This window comes from Oncorhynchus kisutch, linkage group LG10 (assembly GCF_002021735.2).
Source record: "Oncorhynchus kisutch isolate 150728-3 linkage group LG10, Okis_V2, whole genome shotgun sequence".
NCBI lineage: Eukaryota > Metazoa > Chordata > Actinopteri > Salmoniformes > Salmonidae > Oncorhynchus > Oncorhynchus kisutch.
Window position 1 is genome coordinate 58591333 of NC_034183.2, and position 16207 is coordinate 58607539.

At 42.5% G+C, this 16207-nt stretch overlaps 1 protein-coding gene across 9 annotated transcripts in view; it reads left to right on the forward strand.

Moving 5' to 3' along the window:
• Positions 1 to 16207, forward strand: part of hdac5 (histone deacetylase 5) — an 82641-nt gene that overhangs the window by 17002 nt on the left and 49432 nt on the right. For 3 of the 9 annotated variants that reach the window (XR_004211293.1, XR_004211294.1, XM_031834235.1), the window contains exon 1: positions 12140 to 12949. The exons of 2 other annotated variants lie outside the window; for them this stretch is intronic. Coding sequence is in view for 5 of the 7 variants with exons in the window: in XM_031834235.1 (XP_031690095.1) it covers positions 12799 to 12949 (151 nt within the window). In the remaining 2 variants the exon portion in view is untranslated. Of the gene's footprint in view, positions 1 to 12134; positions 12950 to 16207 lie in introns of those variants that run through there. 4 more of the 9 variants (XM_031834236.1, XM_031834238.1, XM_031834239.1 and 1 more) reach the window with 4 other exon arrangements.

Consider the following 16207-nt stretch of genomic DNA (forward strand, 5'->3'; position numbering starts at 1 on the left):
TATTCAGACCCCTTGACTTTTTCCACATTTTGTTATGTTACAGCCTTATTCTAAAATTGATTGGGGGGTGGGGAAACCCATCTACACACTACCTCATGACAAAGAAAATAAAGGTTTAGAATTTTCTACATACATACAGTGAAGCAAAAAAGTATTTAGTCAGGTACCAATTGTGCAAGTTCTCCCACTTAAAAAGATGAGGCCTGTAATTTTCATCATAGGTACACTTTCACTGACAGCCAAAATGAGAAAAATCCAGAAAATCACATTGTAGGATTTTTTAAAATGAATTTATTTGCAAATTATGGTGGAAAATAGGCATTTGGTTACCTACAAACAAGCAAAGCTCCTCTGTCCTCCACCTGTTACCTGTATTAATGGCACCTGTTTGAACTTGTTATCAGTATAAAAGACACCTGTCCACAACCTCAAACAGTCACACTCCAAACTCCACTATGGCCAAGACCAAAGAGCTGTCAAAGGACACCAGAAACAAAATTGTAGACCTGCACCAGGCTGGGAAGACTGAATTTGCATAGGTAAGCAGCTTGGTTTGAAGAAATCAACTGTGGGAGCAATTATTAGGAAATGGAAGATATACAAGACCACTGATAATCTCCTTCGATCTGGGCCTCCACGCAAGATCTCACCCCGTGGGGTCAAAATGATCACAAGAACGGTGAGCAAAAATCCCAGAACCACACAGGTGGACCTAGTGAATGACCTTCAGAGAGCTGGGACCAAAGTAACAAAGCCTACCATCAGTAACACACTACGCCGCCAGGGACTCAAATCCTGCAGTGCCAGACGTGTCCCCCTGCTTAAGCCAGTACATGTCCAGGCCCGTCTGAAGTTTGCTAGAGAGCATTTGGATGATCCAGAAGAAGATTGGGAGAATGTCGTATGGTCAGATGAAACCAAAATAGAACTTTTTGGTAAAAACTCAACTCGTCGTGTTTGGAGGACAAAGAATGCTGAGTTGCATCCCAAAAACACCATACCTACTGTGAAGAATGGGGGTGGAAACCTCATGCTTTGGCGCTGTTTTTCTGCAAAGGGACCAGGACGACTGATCCGTGTAAAGGAAAGAATGAATGGGGCCATGTATCGTGAGATTTTGAGTGAAAACCTCCTTCCATCAGCAAGGGCATTGAAGATGAAACGTGGCTGGGTCTTTCAGCATGACAATGATCCCAAACACACCGCCCGGGCAACGAAGGAGTGGCTTCGTAAGAAGCATTTCAAGGTCCTCGAGTGGTCTAGCCAGTCTCCAGATCTCAATCCCATAAATCTTTGAAGGGATTTGAAAGTCCGTGTTGCCCATCAACGGCCCCAAAACATCACTGCTCTAGAGGAGATCTGCATGGAGGAATGGGCCAAAATACCAGCAACAGTGTGTGTGAACCTTTGTGAAGTCTGACAGAAAACATTTGACCTCTGTCATTGCCAACAAAGGGTATATAACAAAGTATCGAAACTTTTGTTATTGACCAAAAACTTTTATTCCACCATAATTTGCAAATAAATTCATTAAAAATCCTACAATGTGAATTTCTGGATTTTTTTTCTAATTTTGTCTGTCATAGTGGAAGTGTACCTATGATGACAATTACAGGCCTCATCTTTTTAAGTGGGAGAACTTGCACAATTGGTGGCTGACTAAATACTTTTTTGCCCCACTGTATATACACTGCTCAAAAAAATGAAGGGAACACTAAAATAACACATCCTAGATCTGAATGAATGAAATATTCTTATTAAATACTTTTTTATTTACATAGTTGAATGTGCTGACAACAAAATCACACATTATCAATGGAAATCAAATTTATCAACCTATGGAGGTCTGGATTTGGAGTCACACTCAAAATTAAAGTGGAAAACCACACTACAGGCTGATCCAACTTTGATATAATGTCCTTAAAACAAGTCAAAATGAGGCTCAGTAGTGTGTGTGTGTGTGGCCTCCACGTGCCTGTATGACCTCCCTACAACGCCTGGGCATGCTCCTGAGGTGGTTGCGGATGGTCTCCTGAGGGGTCTCCTCCCAGACCTGGACTAAAGCATCCGCCAACTCCTGGACAGTCTGGTGCACCGTGGCGTTGGTGGATGGAGCGAGACATGATGTCCCAGATGTGCTCAATTGGATTCAGGTCTGGGGAACGGGCGGGCCAGTCCATAGCATCAATGCCTTCCTCTTGCAGGAACTGCTGACACACTCCAGCCACATGAGGTCTAGCATTGTCTTGCATTAGGAGGAACCCAGGGCCAACCGCACCAGCATATGGTCTGAGGATCTAATCTCTGTACCTAATGGCAGTCAGGCTACCTCTGGCGAGCACATGGAGGGCTGTGCGGCCCCCCCAACGAAATGCCACCCCACACCATGACTGACCCACCGCCAAACCGGTCATGTTGGAGGATGTTGCAGGCAGCAGAACGTTCTCCACGGCGTCTCCAGACTCTGTCAGGTGCTCAGTGTGAACCTGCTTTCATCTGTGAAGAGCACAGGGCGCCAGTGGCGAATTTGCCAATCTTGGTGTTCTCTGGCAAATGCCAAACGTCCTGCACGGTGTTGGGCTGTAAAGCACAACCCCCACCTGTGGACGTCGGGCCCTCATACCACCCTCATGGAGTCTGTTTCGGACCGTTTGAGCAGACACATGCACATTTGTGGCCTGCTGGAGGTCATTTTGCAGGGCTCTGGCAGTCCTTCTCCACCTTGCACAAAGGCAGAGGTAGCGGTCCTGCTGCTGGGTTGTTGCCCTCCTACGGCCTCCTCCACAGCTCCTGATGTACTGGCCTGTCTCCTGATAGAGCCTCCATGCTCTGGACACTACGCTGACAGACACAGCAAACCTTCTTGCCACAGCTCACATTGATCTGCCATCCTGGATGAGCTGCACTACCTGAGCCACTTGTGTGGGTTGTAGACTCCGTCTCATGCTACCACTAGAGTGAAAGCACCGCCAGCATTCAAAAGTTACCAAAACATCAGCCAGGAAGCATAGGAACTGAGAAGTGGTCTGTGGTCCCCACCTGCAGAACCACTCCTTTATTGGGGGTGTCTTGCTAATTGCCTATAATTTCCACCTGTTTATTCCATTTGCACATCAGCATGTGAAATGTATTGTCAATCAGTGTTGCTTCCTAAGTGGACAGTTTGATTTCACAGAAGTGTGATTGACTTGGAGTTACATTGTGGTGTTTAAGTGTTCCCTATATTTTTTTTGAGCAGTGTATATATTTACCTAAGTATTGAGACCCTTTATTCAGTACTTTGTTGAAGCACCTTTAGGAGTGATTCCTGCCTCGAGTCTTCTTGGGTATGACGCTACAAGCTTGGCACTCCTGTATTTGGGGAGTTTCTCCTATTCTTCTCTGCAGATCTTCAAGCGCTTTCAGGTGGGATGGGGAGCGTCGCTGCATAACTGTTTTCAGGTTTCTCCAGAGATGTTTAAGTCCGGGCTCTGGCTGGGCTACTCAAGGACATTCAGAGACTTGTCCCGAAGCCACTCCTGCGTTGTCATGGCTGTGTGTATAGAGTCATTGTCCTTTTGGAAGGTGATTTTTCACCTCAGTTTGAGGTCCTGAGATCTCTGCAGGTTTTAATCAAGGATATCTCTGTACTTTACACTGTTCATCTTTCCCTTGATCCTGACTTGTCTCCTAGTCCCTGCTGCTGAAAAACATCCCCACAGCATGATGCTGCCACCAACATGCTTCACCATAGGGATGGTGCCAGGTTTCTTCCAGACAGAACGCTTGGCATTCAGGCCAAAGAGTTCAATCTTGGTTTCATCAGACCAGAGAACCTTGTTTTTCATGGTCAGTCTTTAGGTGCCTTTTGGCAAACTCCAAACGGGCTGTCATGTGCCTTTTTTTACTGAGGAGTGGCTTCCGTTTGGCCACTCTACCATAAATGCCTGATTGTTGGAGTGCTGCAGAGATGGTTGTCCTTCCTGAAGGTTCTCCCATAGCCATAGAGGAACTCTGGAGCTCTGTCAGTGACCATCGGGTTCTTGGTCACCTCCCTGACCAAGGCCCTTCTCCACCGTTTGCTCAGGTTGGCCAGCTCTAGGAAGAGTTGGTGGTTCCAAACATCTTCTTCCATTTAAGAATGATGGATCCCACTATGTTCTTGGGGATCTTCAATGCTGACAATTGTTTTGTGTACCCTTCCCCTGGTCTGTGAATCAACACAATCTTGTCTTGGTGCTCTACGGACAATTCCTTCGACCTCACGGCTTGGTTTTTGTTCAGCCATGTGGGAAATTTTTTTTGTGTGTGTGCGCCTTTCTAAATCATGTCCAATCAATTTAATTTGCTACAGGTGGACTCCAAGTTGTAGAAACATCTCAAGGATGAACAATGGAAACAGGATTCCTCTGAACTGAATTTTGTGTCACATAGCAAAATATCTGACTGTGTATGTAAAGGTTGGAGGACCAAAAAAGCCGATACTGATTAATCGGCGGATTTTAAAATAAATAAAAACATGTAAAAAAAAAAACGATTTACTTAATTTATTTATTTGTAATAATGACTATTACAACTACTGAATGAACACTTATTTTAACTTAATATAATAAATCAATTTAGCCTCAAATAAATAATGAAACGTGTTTAAATGCAAAAACATTTTAGAAAGTAAAAGTGCAATATGTGCCATGTAAGAAAGCTAACGTTTCAGTTCCTTGCTCAGAACATGAGAACATATGAAAGCTGGTGGTTCCTTTTAACATGAGTCTTCAATATTCCAAGGTAAGAAGTTTTAGGTTGTAGTTATTATAGGAATTATAGGACTATTTCCCTCTATACCATTTGTATTTCATTAACCTTTGACTATTGGATATTCTTATAGGCACTTTAGTATTGCCAGTGTAACAGTAAAGCTTCCGCTCCTCCCTGGGCTCGAACCAGGAACACAACGACAACAGCCACCCTCGAAGCAGCGTTACCCATGCAGCACAAGGAAACCTCCACTCCAAGGCTCAGAGCGAGTGATGTTTGAAACGCTATTAACGCACGCGAACTAGCTAGCCATTTCACTTCGGTTACACCAGCCTCATCTCTGGAGTTGATAGGCTTGAAGTCATAAACGGCGCAATGCTTGACGCACAATGAAGAGCTGCTGGCAAAACGCACAAAAGTGCTGTTTGAATGAATGTTTACGCGCCTGCTTCTGCCTACCACCGCTCAGTCAGATACTTAGATGCTTGTATGCTCAGTCAGATTATATGCAACGCAGGACACGCTAGATAATATCTAGTAATATCATCAACCATGTGTAGTTAACTAGTGATTATGATTGATTGTTTTTTATAAGATAAGTTTAATGCTAGCTAGCAACTTACCTTGGCTTACTGCATTCGCGTAACAGGCAGTGCCCTTGTGGAGTGCAACGAGAGAGGCAGGTCGTTATTGCATTGGACTAGTTAACTGTAAGGTTGCACGATTGGATCCCCCGAGCTGACAAGGTGAAAATCTGTCATTCTGCCCCTGAACGAGGCAGTTAACCCACCGTTCTTAGGCCGTCATTGAAAATAAGAATGTCTTCTTAACTGACTTGCCTAGTTAAATAAAGGTGAAAAAAAAGACAGACAGACAAAAATACAGATTTCCGATTGTTATGAAAACCTCTTCATCCTACTTGAGACATTTGCGTCCCAACTAGACATCTGGAAATGCAAATGCGCTACGCTACATGCTAATAGCACTCGTTAAAACTCAAACGTTCATTAAAATACACATGCAGGGCATTGAATTAAAGCTACACTCGTTGTGAATCTAGCCAACAAGTCAGATTATTAAAATGCTTTTCGGCGAAAGCATGAGAAGCTATTATAAGAGAGCATGCAACACCACGAAATACCTGAATGCTACGTAAACAAAAGATTAAGCGTAGCCGGCGCTACCCAAATAGCATAAATAAAATGTAAAACTTTCATTACCTTTGAAGATCTTCTTTGTTGGCACTCCTATATGCCCCATAAACATCACTATTGGGTCTTTTTTCGATTAAATCGGTCCATATATACCTAAAATAGCCATCTATGGAAACTGTGATTCAGAAAAAAACAGTTTAAAAAATTTGACGATAAACTTTCACAAAACACTTCGAAATACTTTTCTAATCCAACTTTAGGTATCAGTAAACGTTAATAATCTATCAAAATGATCACGGGGCGATGTGTATTCAATAGCTCCACGATTTCAAATCATCTTCCAAAAATCTCTCTTCCAAACCTTCCAGTCGGAGACTGGATGGAAAGTGATCTCCCAGGTTGGTTTGCCCAAGAAATAAACAGCTAGAAAATGACGAGACTGGCGACATCGTGTGGAAGCTGTAGGGATTGCAACCGATGCCATAAGTAATATGGTTTCCATTTAACAAACAATGGAACTGGCGGATTGATACTTTTTTCAGTGACCAGATTTTCTTGCGCTTTTCGCTGAAACACACGCTCTTTTCAAGTCACAGCGGTGATTTAACCAGTTAGAAACGTCAGTGTTTTCTATACACACATACTAATCATATGCATATACTATATTCCTGGCATGAGTAGCAGGGCGCTGAAATGTTGCGCGATTTTTAACAGAATGTTCGAAAAAGGAGGGGGTAGAATGAAGAGGTTAAACTTCTTCGGGATCGGTGTCCCTTCCACGGGACGGTTGAGCTGACATAACATTAGCCTGAGGTTGTAAGTAACAGAATTTCCCAGGACATAAACATATCCGATATTGGCAGAAAGCTTAAATTCTTGTTAATCTAACTGCACAGTCCAATTTACAGTAGCTACTAGTGAAATAATATCATGCTATTGTTTGAGGAGAGTGCACAGTTTTGAACATGAAGTTATTAATTAACAAATTAGGCATATTTGGGTAGTCTTGACAACATTTTGAACATAAATGCAATGGTTAATTTGATCAGTCAAACTGTGCACACACTGCTGTCATCTAGTGGCCAAATTCTAAATTGCAGCTGGGCTGGAATAATACATTATGGCCTTTCTCTTGCATTTCAAAGATTTGTATAAAGAGTTTTTTTTCCTTTCTGTAAGCTTTTACCAGATCTATTGTGTTATTCTCCTACATTGCTTTCACATTTCCACAATCTAAAAAAATATGTTTCCTTTCAAATGGTACCAAGAAAATGCACATCCTTGCTTCAAGGCCCAAGTTACAGGCAGTTAGATTTGGGTGTCATTTTAGAGGAGAATTGGAAGTAAAAAAAGGGGCGGATCCTTATCTTTTAATAGCTAAAATAGTAAGCAAGCACTGGGCCTTGTTCTTTACAATGATAATTTTTTGGGGATGCACCTCAACTTACGTTGTTTGAGCACCCTCCACTTTAATTTTAAGAAAAGTGCTTTATTGGTGTGTGGGCGTGCGCTTCTTTTTTAATACATTTCTTCAAAGAATAACTGCATGTGGAAAATGTCTGGCCTGCCTGCAATTCACTTTCTTTTTTTTCAACACACATCTGGCCCCCGTAAGAATATAGTTAAATAGCCCTGGGCTAGGCTATATCAACAACTCCTCAGCAGTGCGAAAGACATGGTCATATTCAACCAGAATCTGGGAAGGTTCTAGAGATTTCTCAAGACTGAAGGACAACGTCTGGTCTTGAATTCACAGATATGTGAGATCGAGATATCTCTCTCTCTCACACCTCAAAACACTTGAGGAAGGAATACCAAAGCTTAAGACCAGTGAAAACCTCCTGAACGTCAATACCAAAATGAAAGCAAAGCAGCAGAGATAGTCAGACACTGAAATGTAGTCATGCAAGCCGTAACAAAAACAAGAAGCTAAAAAATAAACACCCAAGATGGACTGCAAGCAATTGCAGGAAAGGCCTCCAATGAGTCAGCTCCATGAAAATCCTTTTGAGACGTTCCCATTCACACTTCCTCAGTGGGTGAGTTTACTGTGAGAGAGGTGCAGATACCTGCCCCGCTGAGGACCGGCCCTGACGTCAGGGCACGCAAATGCAGAACTGACACCAACAGTGTCAGAGAACTGAGGTTAACGTCAAATGTGATCTATATGACTGAGCGGAACTCCACTATCAATATAATGGTAATTATGAAACTAACGTTAGAGAAAATATTTCACTAACAGATAATTGCAAGAAACAGAGGATGAATTCGATCAAAAATGCTTCTTTGCCCACATAACCAATAGGGCTGGGAATTGCCAGGGACCTTTCGATAAGATATTATCACGATACTTGATGCCAGTAGCATATATATTGAAATTCTCATGATTCTATAATGTATTGCGATTTGATGTTCCAAACATATTGCTCACTATATGTATGCTACAGAGGGAGGAGAGAGAATGGGGAAAAAACGAGTTTCAGTGAGTGAAATAAACGTGCTAAAAACATTGGCTCAGTATTTAAAAATAATCTTGATCAAGCTATAGGATGAAAATACAGGAGTTTTGGCGCAGGTACAGACGACTAGCTAAAAAATAATAATACTTGAGTCATATCAATGTCGTCAAAAAATATTGTAATTTGTAACGATTGATTCTCCCCCTCCCCCCCATTACTAAACCTTTAGGCCACATAAGCCGCTGCTAGTCAATTGACCACTACCTATATGTACAGTACATCGCTACCTCAATTACCTCATACCCCTACATATCAACTCGGTTCTGTTACTCCCTGTATTTTGCCATGTTATTCTATATACAGTAGAGGTCGACCGATTAATCGGAATGGCCGATTTAATTAGGGCCGATTTCAAGTTTTCATAAAGATAATTTTAAAATGACCATCTGAAAACCTAAGCATTTATCAATAAATAACACAAACATATGTCAAATCAGGTCATGCCAAATTCCAGTCTGAAGGAACTATAATTTGAATTAATTTCCCTCAGTCATTAGGTGTGTCTTACATTTTATTTCTCACACTCCCTTCTAACGAGTATTTGTGAGTCTGAGGGAAACAGAAGGCAAATGTGTTCCTGAGTTGTAGAGTTCAGGAATGGGGTCATAATATTTTATCGTTTAAACTGTTCAAATGTTAGCGACAAATTCATATGAACAAAAATAGACGCTAAAAACTACGCTATAGATGACCACCAAAGTACTTGTCATTTTGGCAGGGATGTTTTTTTTTTTTTTTCAGGTCTTTTTAAATGTATTTTCAAAATTGATCACAGGGCTAAATTAATAAATGGGCTGTATCTGGGCTGCCAGTAGAATAGCCCTGGCCTTAAGACTGCAGAGGAATGCAGTCTTGAGACGAATCTCCTCAGTTAGAGCCCAGCTTGATCCACAGCCCAAGATTTACAAAACCTCAGTTTGTTCAACGTGTTTTGCCTCCCTCCAGTTTCTTGCAGGTGAGGGTTGTCTATTTGGATTGGTTAGCTCTTAATTGGGTCAAGCCCAGCTTAAGCCAAACACAGAGGTCCTCTGTCAAACAAAGTTAGCCGCCAAAGTCCTTGACATTAACTGCGCAAGTTCATCCTATGCCCAAAAAAGGTACAGAAAAAACAACTTTGCGGCCTCTCCCCACCCCTCCTACATTTGCCTCAAGCTAATGTACGTCAGGAAGCCAGAAAGATACATTCACCTATAAATAATGGGGGTGAGTGGAGAGTAATGGCAGGGGTTGGATTAGATTTTTGGCAATGCACAGACTGCTGCTCTACTCTTTTCTCAAACGGAGATACCTAGCTGATTCCCACAACACCTTTTGTCAGGTTGGAATTCTCACAAACTGCCTTTTAGCCAATTGTAGTCATGGTTGTTTTGGAGTGGCAGGTGGTGCATCCAGTCTATTCGCAGCTTATAGAGCCACAGCTGGTCCGAGCTGGTTGCCCAATGGGGCAAAAAAAGCACGTGGCTCTTGTCAATATGCCAAGCAGCAACTGTCTTTAAATTGGACCGTGGATTCTCTGTCTTTAAGAGAAAGTTAACTTCTAATTAAGGCTGTCTTTTTCAAATAGAATCTGTGTTTGTATTTCAACGAGGCCAGAGCTACTGGTTAAGGAGGAGGAGGATGCTTCTTAATATCCATCTATCACTATAGTGAAGGAGGTTTAACTCACACACACACACACACACACACACACACACACAGAGACAGACAGTTTGGCTACACATTTTAATAGGGCGCATTTTAGTTGGCACGGATGGAAAGTCCTATCACATCTGCTGTGGTCCAATGGGGACTGGAGAAATCCCCCTCTTTGATTGGTCCCAGGGGCCAAGTCCCTCATAACCGTTTGAGTTTAAAATGGCGCTGTGACCATCTGAGAATAAAGTGGCTAACATATCCAGGAATGGCAGATTTTTGGGATTCCTGGTGCAATGTCATCCATTGTGTCACTCTCCAATCTGAACACATCAGGCCATTAACAGTTGTTTATTAGCCCAGCTGCTGCCCTTGGTGGAGTCAGACAATATTATGATCGAAGTGTTTGTTATTATTTGTGGCATTTTATTCTGAATCATTTTGCAGTATTTTGTGTGTGTGTGTGTGTGTATATGTGTATATATATGTGTGTATATGTGTGTATATGTGTATATATATGTATATGTATATGTGTGTATGTGTATGTGTATATATGTGTGTGTATATATGTGTGTGTATATATGTGTGTGTATATATATGTGTATATATATGTATGTGTATATACATATATATGTATATACATATATGTATATACACATATATGTGTATATATATGTATATACATATATGTATATATATGTGTGTATATATGTATATGTATGTGTGTGTATATATAGTGTGTGTGTATATATATATGTATATATACACATATGTATGTATGTATGTATGTATGTATGTATATATATATATATATATATATGTATGTATATATATATATATGTGTATATACACATATATATATATGTATGTATATATATATATATGTGTATATACACATATATATATATATGTATATATATATATATATATATACACATATATAGTGTGTATATACACATATGTGTATATGTGTGTAGGTTGCTTTGATTCTATGTGTGTATGTATATGTGTGTATGTATATGTGTGTATGTATATGTGTGTATGTATGTGTATATATGTATATGTATATGTGTGTAGGTTGCTTTGATTCTATACAGTGACGGTACGATATGAAAATGTTGCAAATTAATTTTTATGCGTATTTTGTCCTGCTGGTTAGTACTTAGCCTGTAAATGCCTAACGGCTACTCATCCAGAAGCAGCTAACTCATGAAATAACTTTTTTACGATATGTAAAAATCTGGTGCAACAAATTGTGCTACACTTGACATCTGTGGACAGATTGCTTCAGAGTCTAACCCACTTTGTGTTGGTGGAATGGTGACCCGAGTGAGCTGCTGATGCAGTTAGCCTCGATAATAATTACTTACCCCTAATGTGCAGAAGCGTTTGGTGCTAGCAAAGCTTTTCTGATCATTTGCAGGATGTGAGTGTTTAACTGACTTTCTCTGCCTGCATTAGCCATTTTTGCTTGTCTGTCCTCGCACTTCAAGGTTCCAATGGTGGCACTGCCCCCCCCCCCCCCTTTCCATCAGCAATCCCCCACCCCCCTCGGCACTGGGAACAGCGCTCGATTGGCTCAGTGCTATTTGAATGAACAAGGCCCCCTCCATTCCCTCTCCTCTCCCTCCCTGCCTTCTCAAACACCCTCAGCTCTCGTCTCTATTTATAGCCCTAGCCCCGCCCCTCCCCTGCCACTCGGCAGCTATTTCCAGCCACCCTGAGCAGCCCAGTCTGTTTGTAAACTCAGTACCGCTCCTCTTCTATCTCTATGATCTGCAACGGGGAGGGGGGGGGGGGGGGGGGGGGTGTAGAAGTTACTGGAAAAATAAATGAACAAATGAAAAAAAACAAAAGGAGATCTAGGCTAGGGGACAACCCCTTTTTTGGAAAGACGCTGCAGGTTTTAATTCATCTACCACTGGTTGAGGTGATGGGTGGTTCTGGCACGTTCTGACTGCTTTCTCCTCTGTGGCAGATGCAGAGTGCAGCAGCGCTGCCTTTGCGACGAGAACGAGGAGGACACGCTGCAGTAGGAGGAGAGACTAGGAGGTTAACATTCAATGCTGTCAACAAAAGTCTACCTCCCGAACACCGTCTACACAACCTCCTAGTGATCTATTTTCAGCTTCACTCTCTCTCCCCCTCTTCTCTATCTCGCTCCTCCTTCTCACTCTCCTCTCGCCATTCGCTGATCTCTCCCGTGGCGCTCTCAGATCTTCGCCGACACAGTGACAGCCAGACTATTGAGCTGACTGTGTCCACGTCTACTCTGCTTGCGACACAGACGACTGGTGCTTTTTGGACGAGATTCGCATACTTTTTGTGTGCTGCCTGCTATTTATTTCCCCCAGCTTGACAGTTTTTCATGCGTGGTGTTTTGAGAAGCCTACGTAACTCTAAGAGGGCGGTGTGTATTTTAACTTTGCGCCTCTGAGTGGTTCAGTGCTGGTCTTCTCGCCTCTGGCCAAACTACTTGTTTTGTTTCTTCTGTAGCCTTTGCTGCGAACAACTCTCACTGTTCACCTGGAGACACTACAGTTCTGTTTGAGCCATGGAACTTCAAGGATCTCTCTCCATCAGTAGTTTCATCTCTAGAAGAGGAATTCTGGAGTTTTCTTTAAAGATCTAAGAGGGATTTTGCAGTGTTCACCTTCTCGTCTAGTCCAAGGTTTTCTCTCATTTTCTGCAACTGAAACTTGCCTGGATAGTGTTTTTTTGTTTTCCCATATGTGTTGGAAGGACACCCTTGCACTGGCATGCTTTTAAGGCCCACCGTGCCGGGGCTGTGCGCAATGTTGCAGACCATCTATGAGACCGAGTCCTGCTTCTCCTCAGACGCAGTGTCCAGCAGGGAGCAACCTCTGGAGCTGCTGCCCCAGTCGCAGGTGTCTGCCATGCCCAGTGCTGGTGAGTCATGCAGGGGGTTGAGGGCAGGGGGTGGGTGGGTGGGTGCATGTCTGAGCACCTGAGAGGATGCCATTTTTTTTGTAGGACTGTTGTGACTAGAGGTGTAGTGTTTTTGTCTGTCACCCCATGTTATTGTTGAGGCTGCTTTTGAGGGAAGGACTTTTAAAAATAATGCATAGAAACTGACTACGGCCACTCAAGTTTTGGACTCTGTCTTCTACAGATTCTACGTCCTAGTGTGCGCTGAGAGGATGGGGGATGGATTTTCTGCTCACCCGTGCTTAAATCAACAGAGCAGAACGGCTATAGAGCAGCATGTGGGTGGTTCTCTTACTCTTGCATATGCTCCCCTTGTTTACCCGACACCTGTTCAAATAAGTGGATGTGCGCATTTCCTTTGGTTTTCTAACCTTCATGAATTGTCCCGCTGGCACTGACCTTGGTACAGTTAATTTGTGAAAAACATGACCGGACAGTGCGGACATTTGGTAATGGTGATTTACTCATGTTTTAAGGAGCTATTAGAATCTGGGACAGGACCTTTTTGGGGACTTTACCTGGTTTGTGTTTTCCTGTAAAAATAGGTCCTAGATGGATGGGTAGATCAGGCTAGGCAAAGGCTGTTTCTTTAAATAAGGTGTTTCCTATTACAACAATGAGCATACGTGTTCTATCGTGTCAAGGACTATGCTCAAGATAAAGTTTGCGCTGGTAAAGGGGGGAAAAAGTAGTGAGTTTACAAAATGCACCAAGGTTTTTCTGCTCTGACTGTCTTGACACCTTGTACTTTAATCCTGTGAAAAGTTTTAGTAACTTTAGTAGAATTTCCCTCGACGTGTGAGGTGCTACTGAAGGTGTTTTTGCTCAGGTTTGTAAATGCCAGCCTGTTACAAAAACTGGACCCTGTGAAGGGAGGTCTTTGTTGCCCACTGAGACGCAGTAGACAAGTCCTTAACACTTAACACATTTATTAAAAAGCTCCACCATCAAGACCACAGGAAATAAAGGAATGCCAGGTCCTTTGATCGGCTCAACCAGGATCATAAAGTCATGGGGACCTGACCTGCGGCCACAATGGTTACCCTCCACAGGAAGCTTCCTGGCTGCACCTGTTTTAGCACTGTTACCGTTGCTCAGTCCAGACATATAGGTTTTATGATGATCCAACCTCGCATGATATCAGTGGTTTCCTCATATGATAAATCTGATAGCCTAATATGGGCTTTGTAAATGTTACTGTTTCTCCAGACATGTACTACTGTTCAAAAGTTTGGGGTCGCTTAGAAATTTCCTTGTTTGTGAAGAAAAGCAAAGAAAATTGTCTATTAAAATAACATGAAATAGATCAGAAATACAGTGTAGACATTGTTAATGTTGTACATTTCTATTGTAGCTGGAATTAATTTTCATGGAATATCTACATAGGCGTAGAGAGGCCCATTATCAGCAATCACAATCACCCGCAAAACACCAGTCTCAACGTCAACAGCGAAGAGGTGACTCTGGGATGCTGGCCTTCTAGGCAGAGTTGCAAAGAAAAAGCCATATCTTAGACTGGCCAATGAAAAGATTATGACTGGCAAAAGAACCAAATCGGATCAAAGAACATTCGTGAGACGCAGAAAAAATAAAAAGATGCTGAGGAGTACTTGACGCCATCTATCAAGCATGGTAGAGGCAATGTGACGATCTGGGGGTGCGTTGGTGGTAGTAGTAAAGTGGGAGATTTGTACAGGGTAAAAAAGGGATCTTGAAGTAAGGCTATCACTCCATTTTGCAACGCCATGCTGTACCTAGTGGACGGCGCTTAATTGGAGCCAATTTCCTCCTACGACAGGACAATGACCCAAAGCACAGCTCCAAACTATGCAATAACTATTTAGGGAAGAAGTCGTCAGCTGGTATTCTAGCTGTGCTGGCCACTCCATTATAGTCACCGGATCTCAACCCTATTGAGCTGTTGTGGGAGCAGCTTGACCGTATGGTACATAAGTACCCATCAAGTCAATCCAACTTGTGGGAGGTGCTTCAGGAAGCATGGGGTGAAATCTCTTCAGATTACTTAAACAAATTGACAACTAGACTGCCAAAGGCCTGCAAGGCTGTAATTGCTGCAACTGGAAGATTCTTTGACGAAAGCAAAGTTTGAACACAATCATTATTAATTGTTATTTCAATTAAAAATTCTTATTTATAACCCTGTCAACTTCTTGACTATATTTCCTATTAATTTTGCAACTTCCGTTTCTAGTTTACAGGGAAAGGCTTTGTGCGACTGACGCTCAACCAGTGCAGTAGACGCTTGCTGCATATGGTAATTTATTTGTTTTTTGTGGGTCATTTTTACCCCCTTTTTTTTTTTTTTTTTACCCAATCTCGTGATCACCACCTTCTCCCTGCAACTCCCCAATGGGCTCGGGAGAGGCGAAGGTCGGGTCATGCGTCCTCCAAAACATGACCCGCCAAACCGTGCTTCTTAACACCTGCTCGCTTAACCCGGAAGCCAGCTTGTAAGCGCCCAGCCCACTAGAAGGAATCGCTTGAGCGAGAGGAGTCAAGTTAAGCCCACCCCCCCCGGCCAAACTGTCCCCTAACCCGGACGATGCTTGGCCAATTGTGCGCCGCCCTACGGGACTCCCGGTCACGGCCGGTTGTGACACAGCCTGGGAACGAACCCCAGGCCCTATTGACGCCGCAACACTGCGATGCAGTGCCGAAGACCGCTGCGACACTTTAGAGGCTTGGCAATATTTTGTATTAATCAAACCTTGGTTTAGATCATGGAAAAGCAGCACTTACTGCTGCAGATCAGAGGGAATCATTTGGGATTAGATGGATTACAGATTTGCAACTGAATGGGTGACTGAATGAATTTGCAGCAACCAGATACCTGACCCTGTCAAACCTGCCGTTCTGTTTCAGACAAAAATCACACTGACATTCTTCAAAGAGAAAATCAATGATGAGTGAACTCCTTAGTCGGGTAGCAATTACAGCTAGGTGATAGGTGAGCTAAATAAACTAAATTGATTTGTCACTGGCTTGGTCTCCTGAAAATCCTCCTGTATTTATATAACTTACTGAGTTGTCGACATGTTTATGCACACAAACTAGGCTACATGTCCTGTATTTTAAGAATCAGCATCAGAAATTATTGCGTGTTAAAGTAAATTTTAAGAGATGTTCAGACTTATTCAATGTTTACTGTATTTCAAGTGATTTAACAGTAAACAGCACATTCTTCAGCACAACAATAAC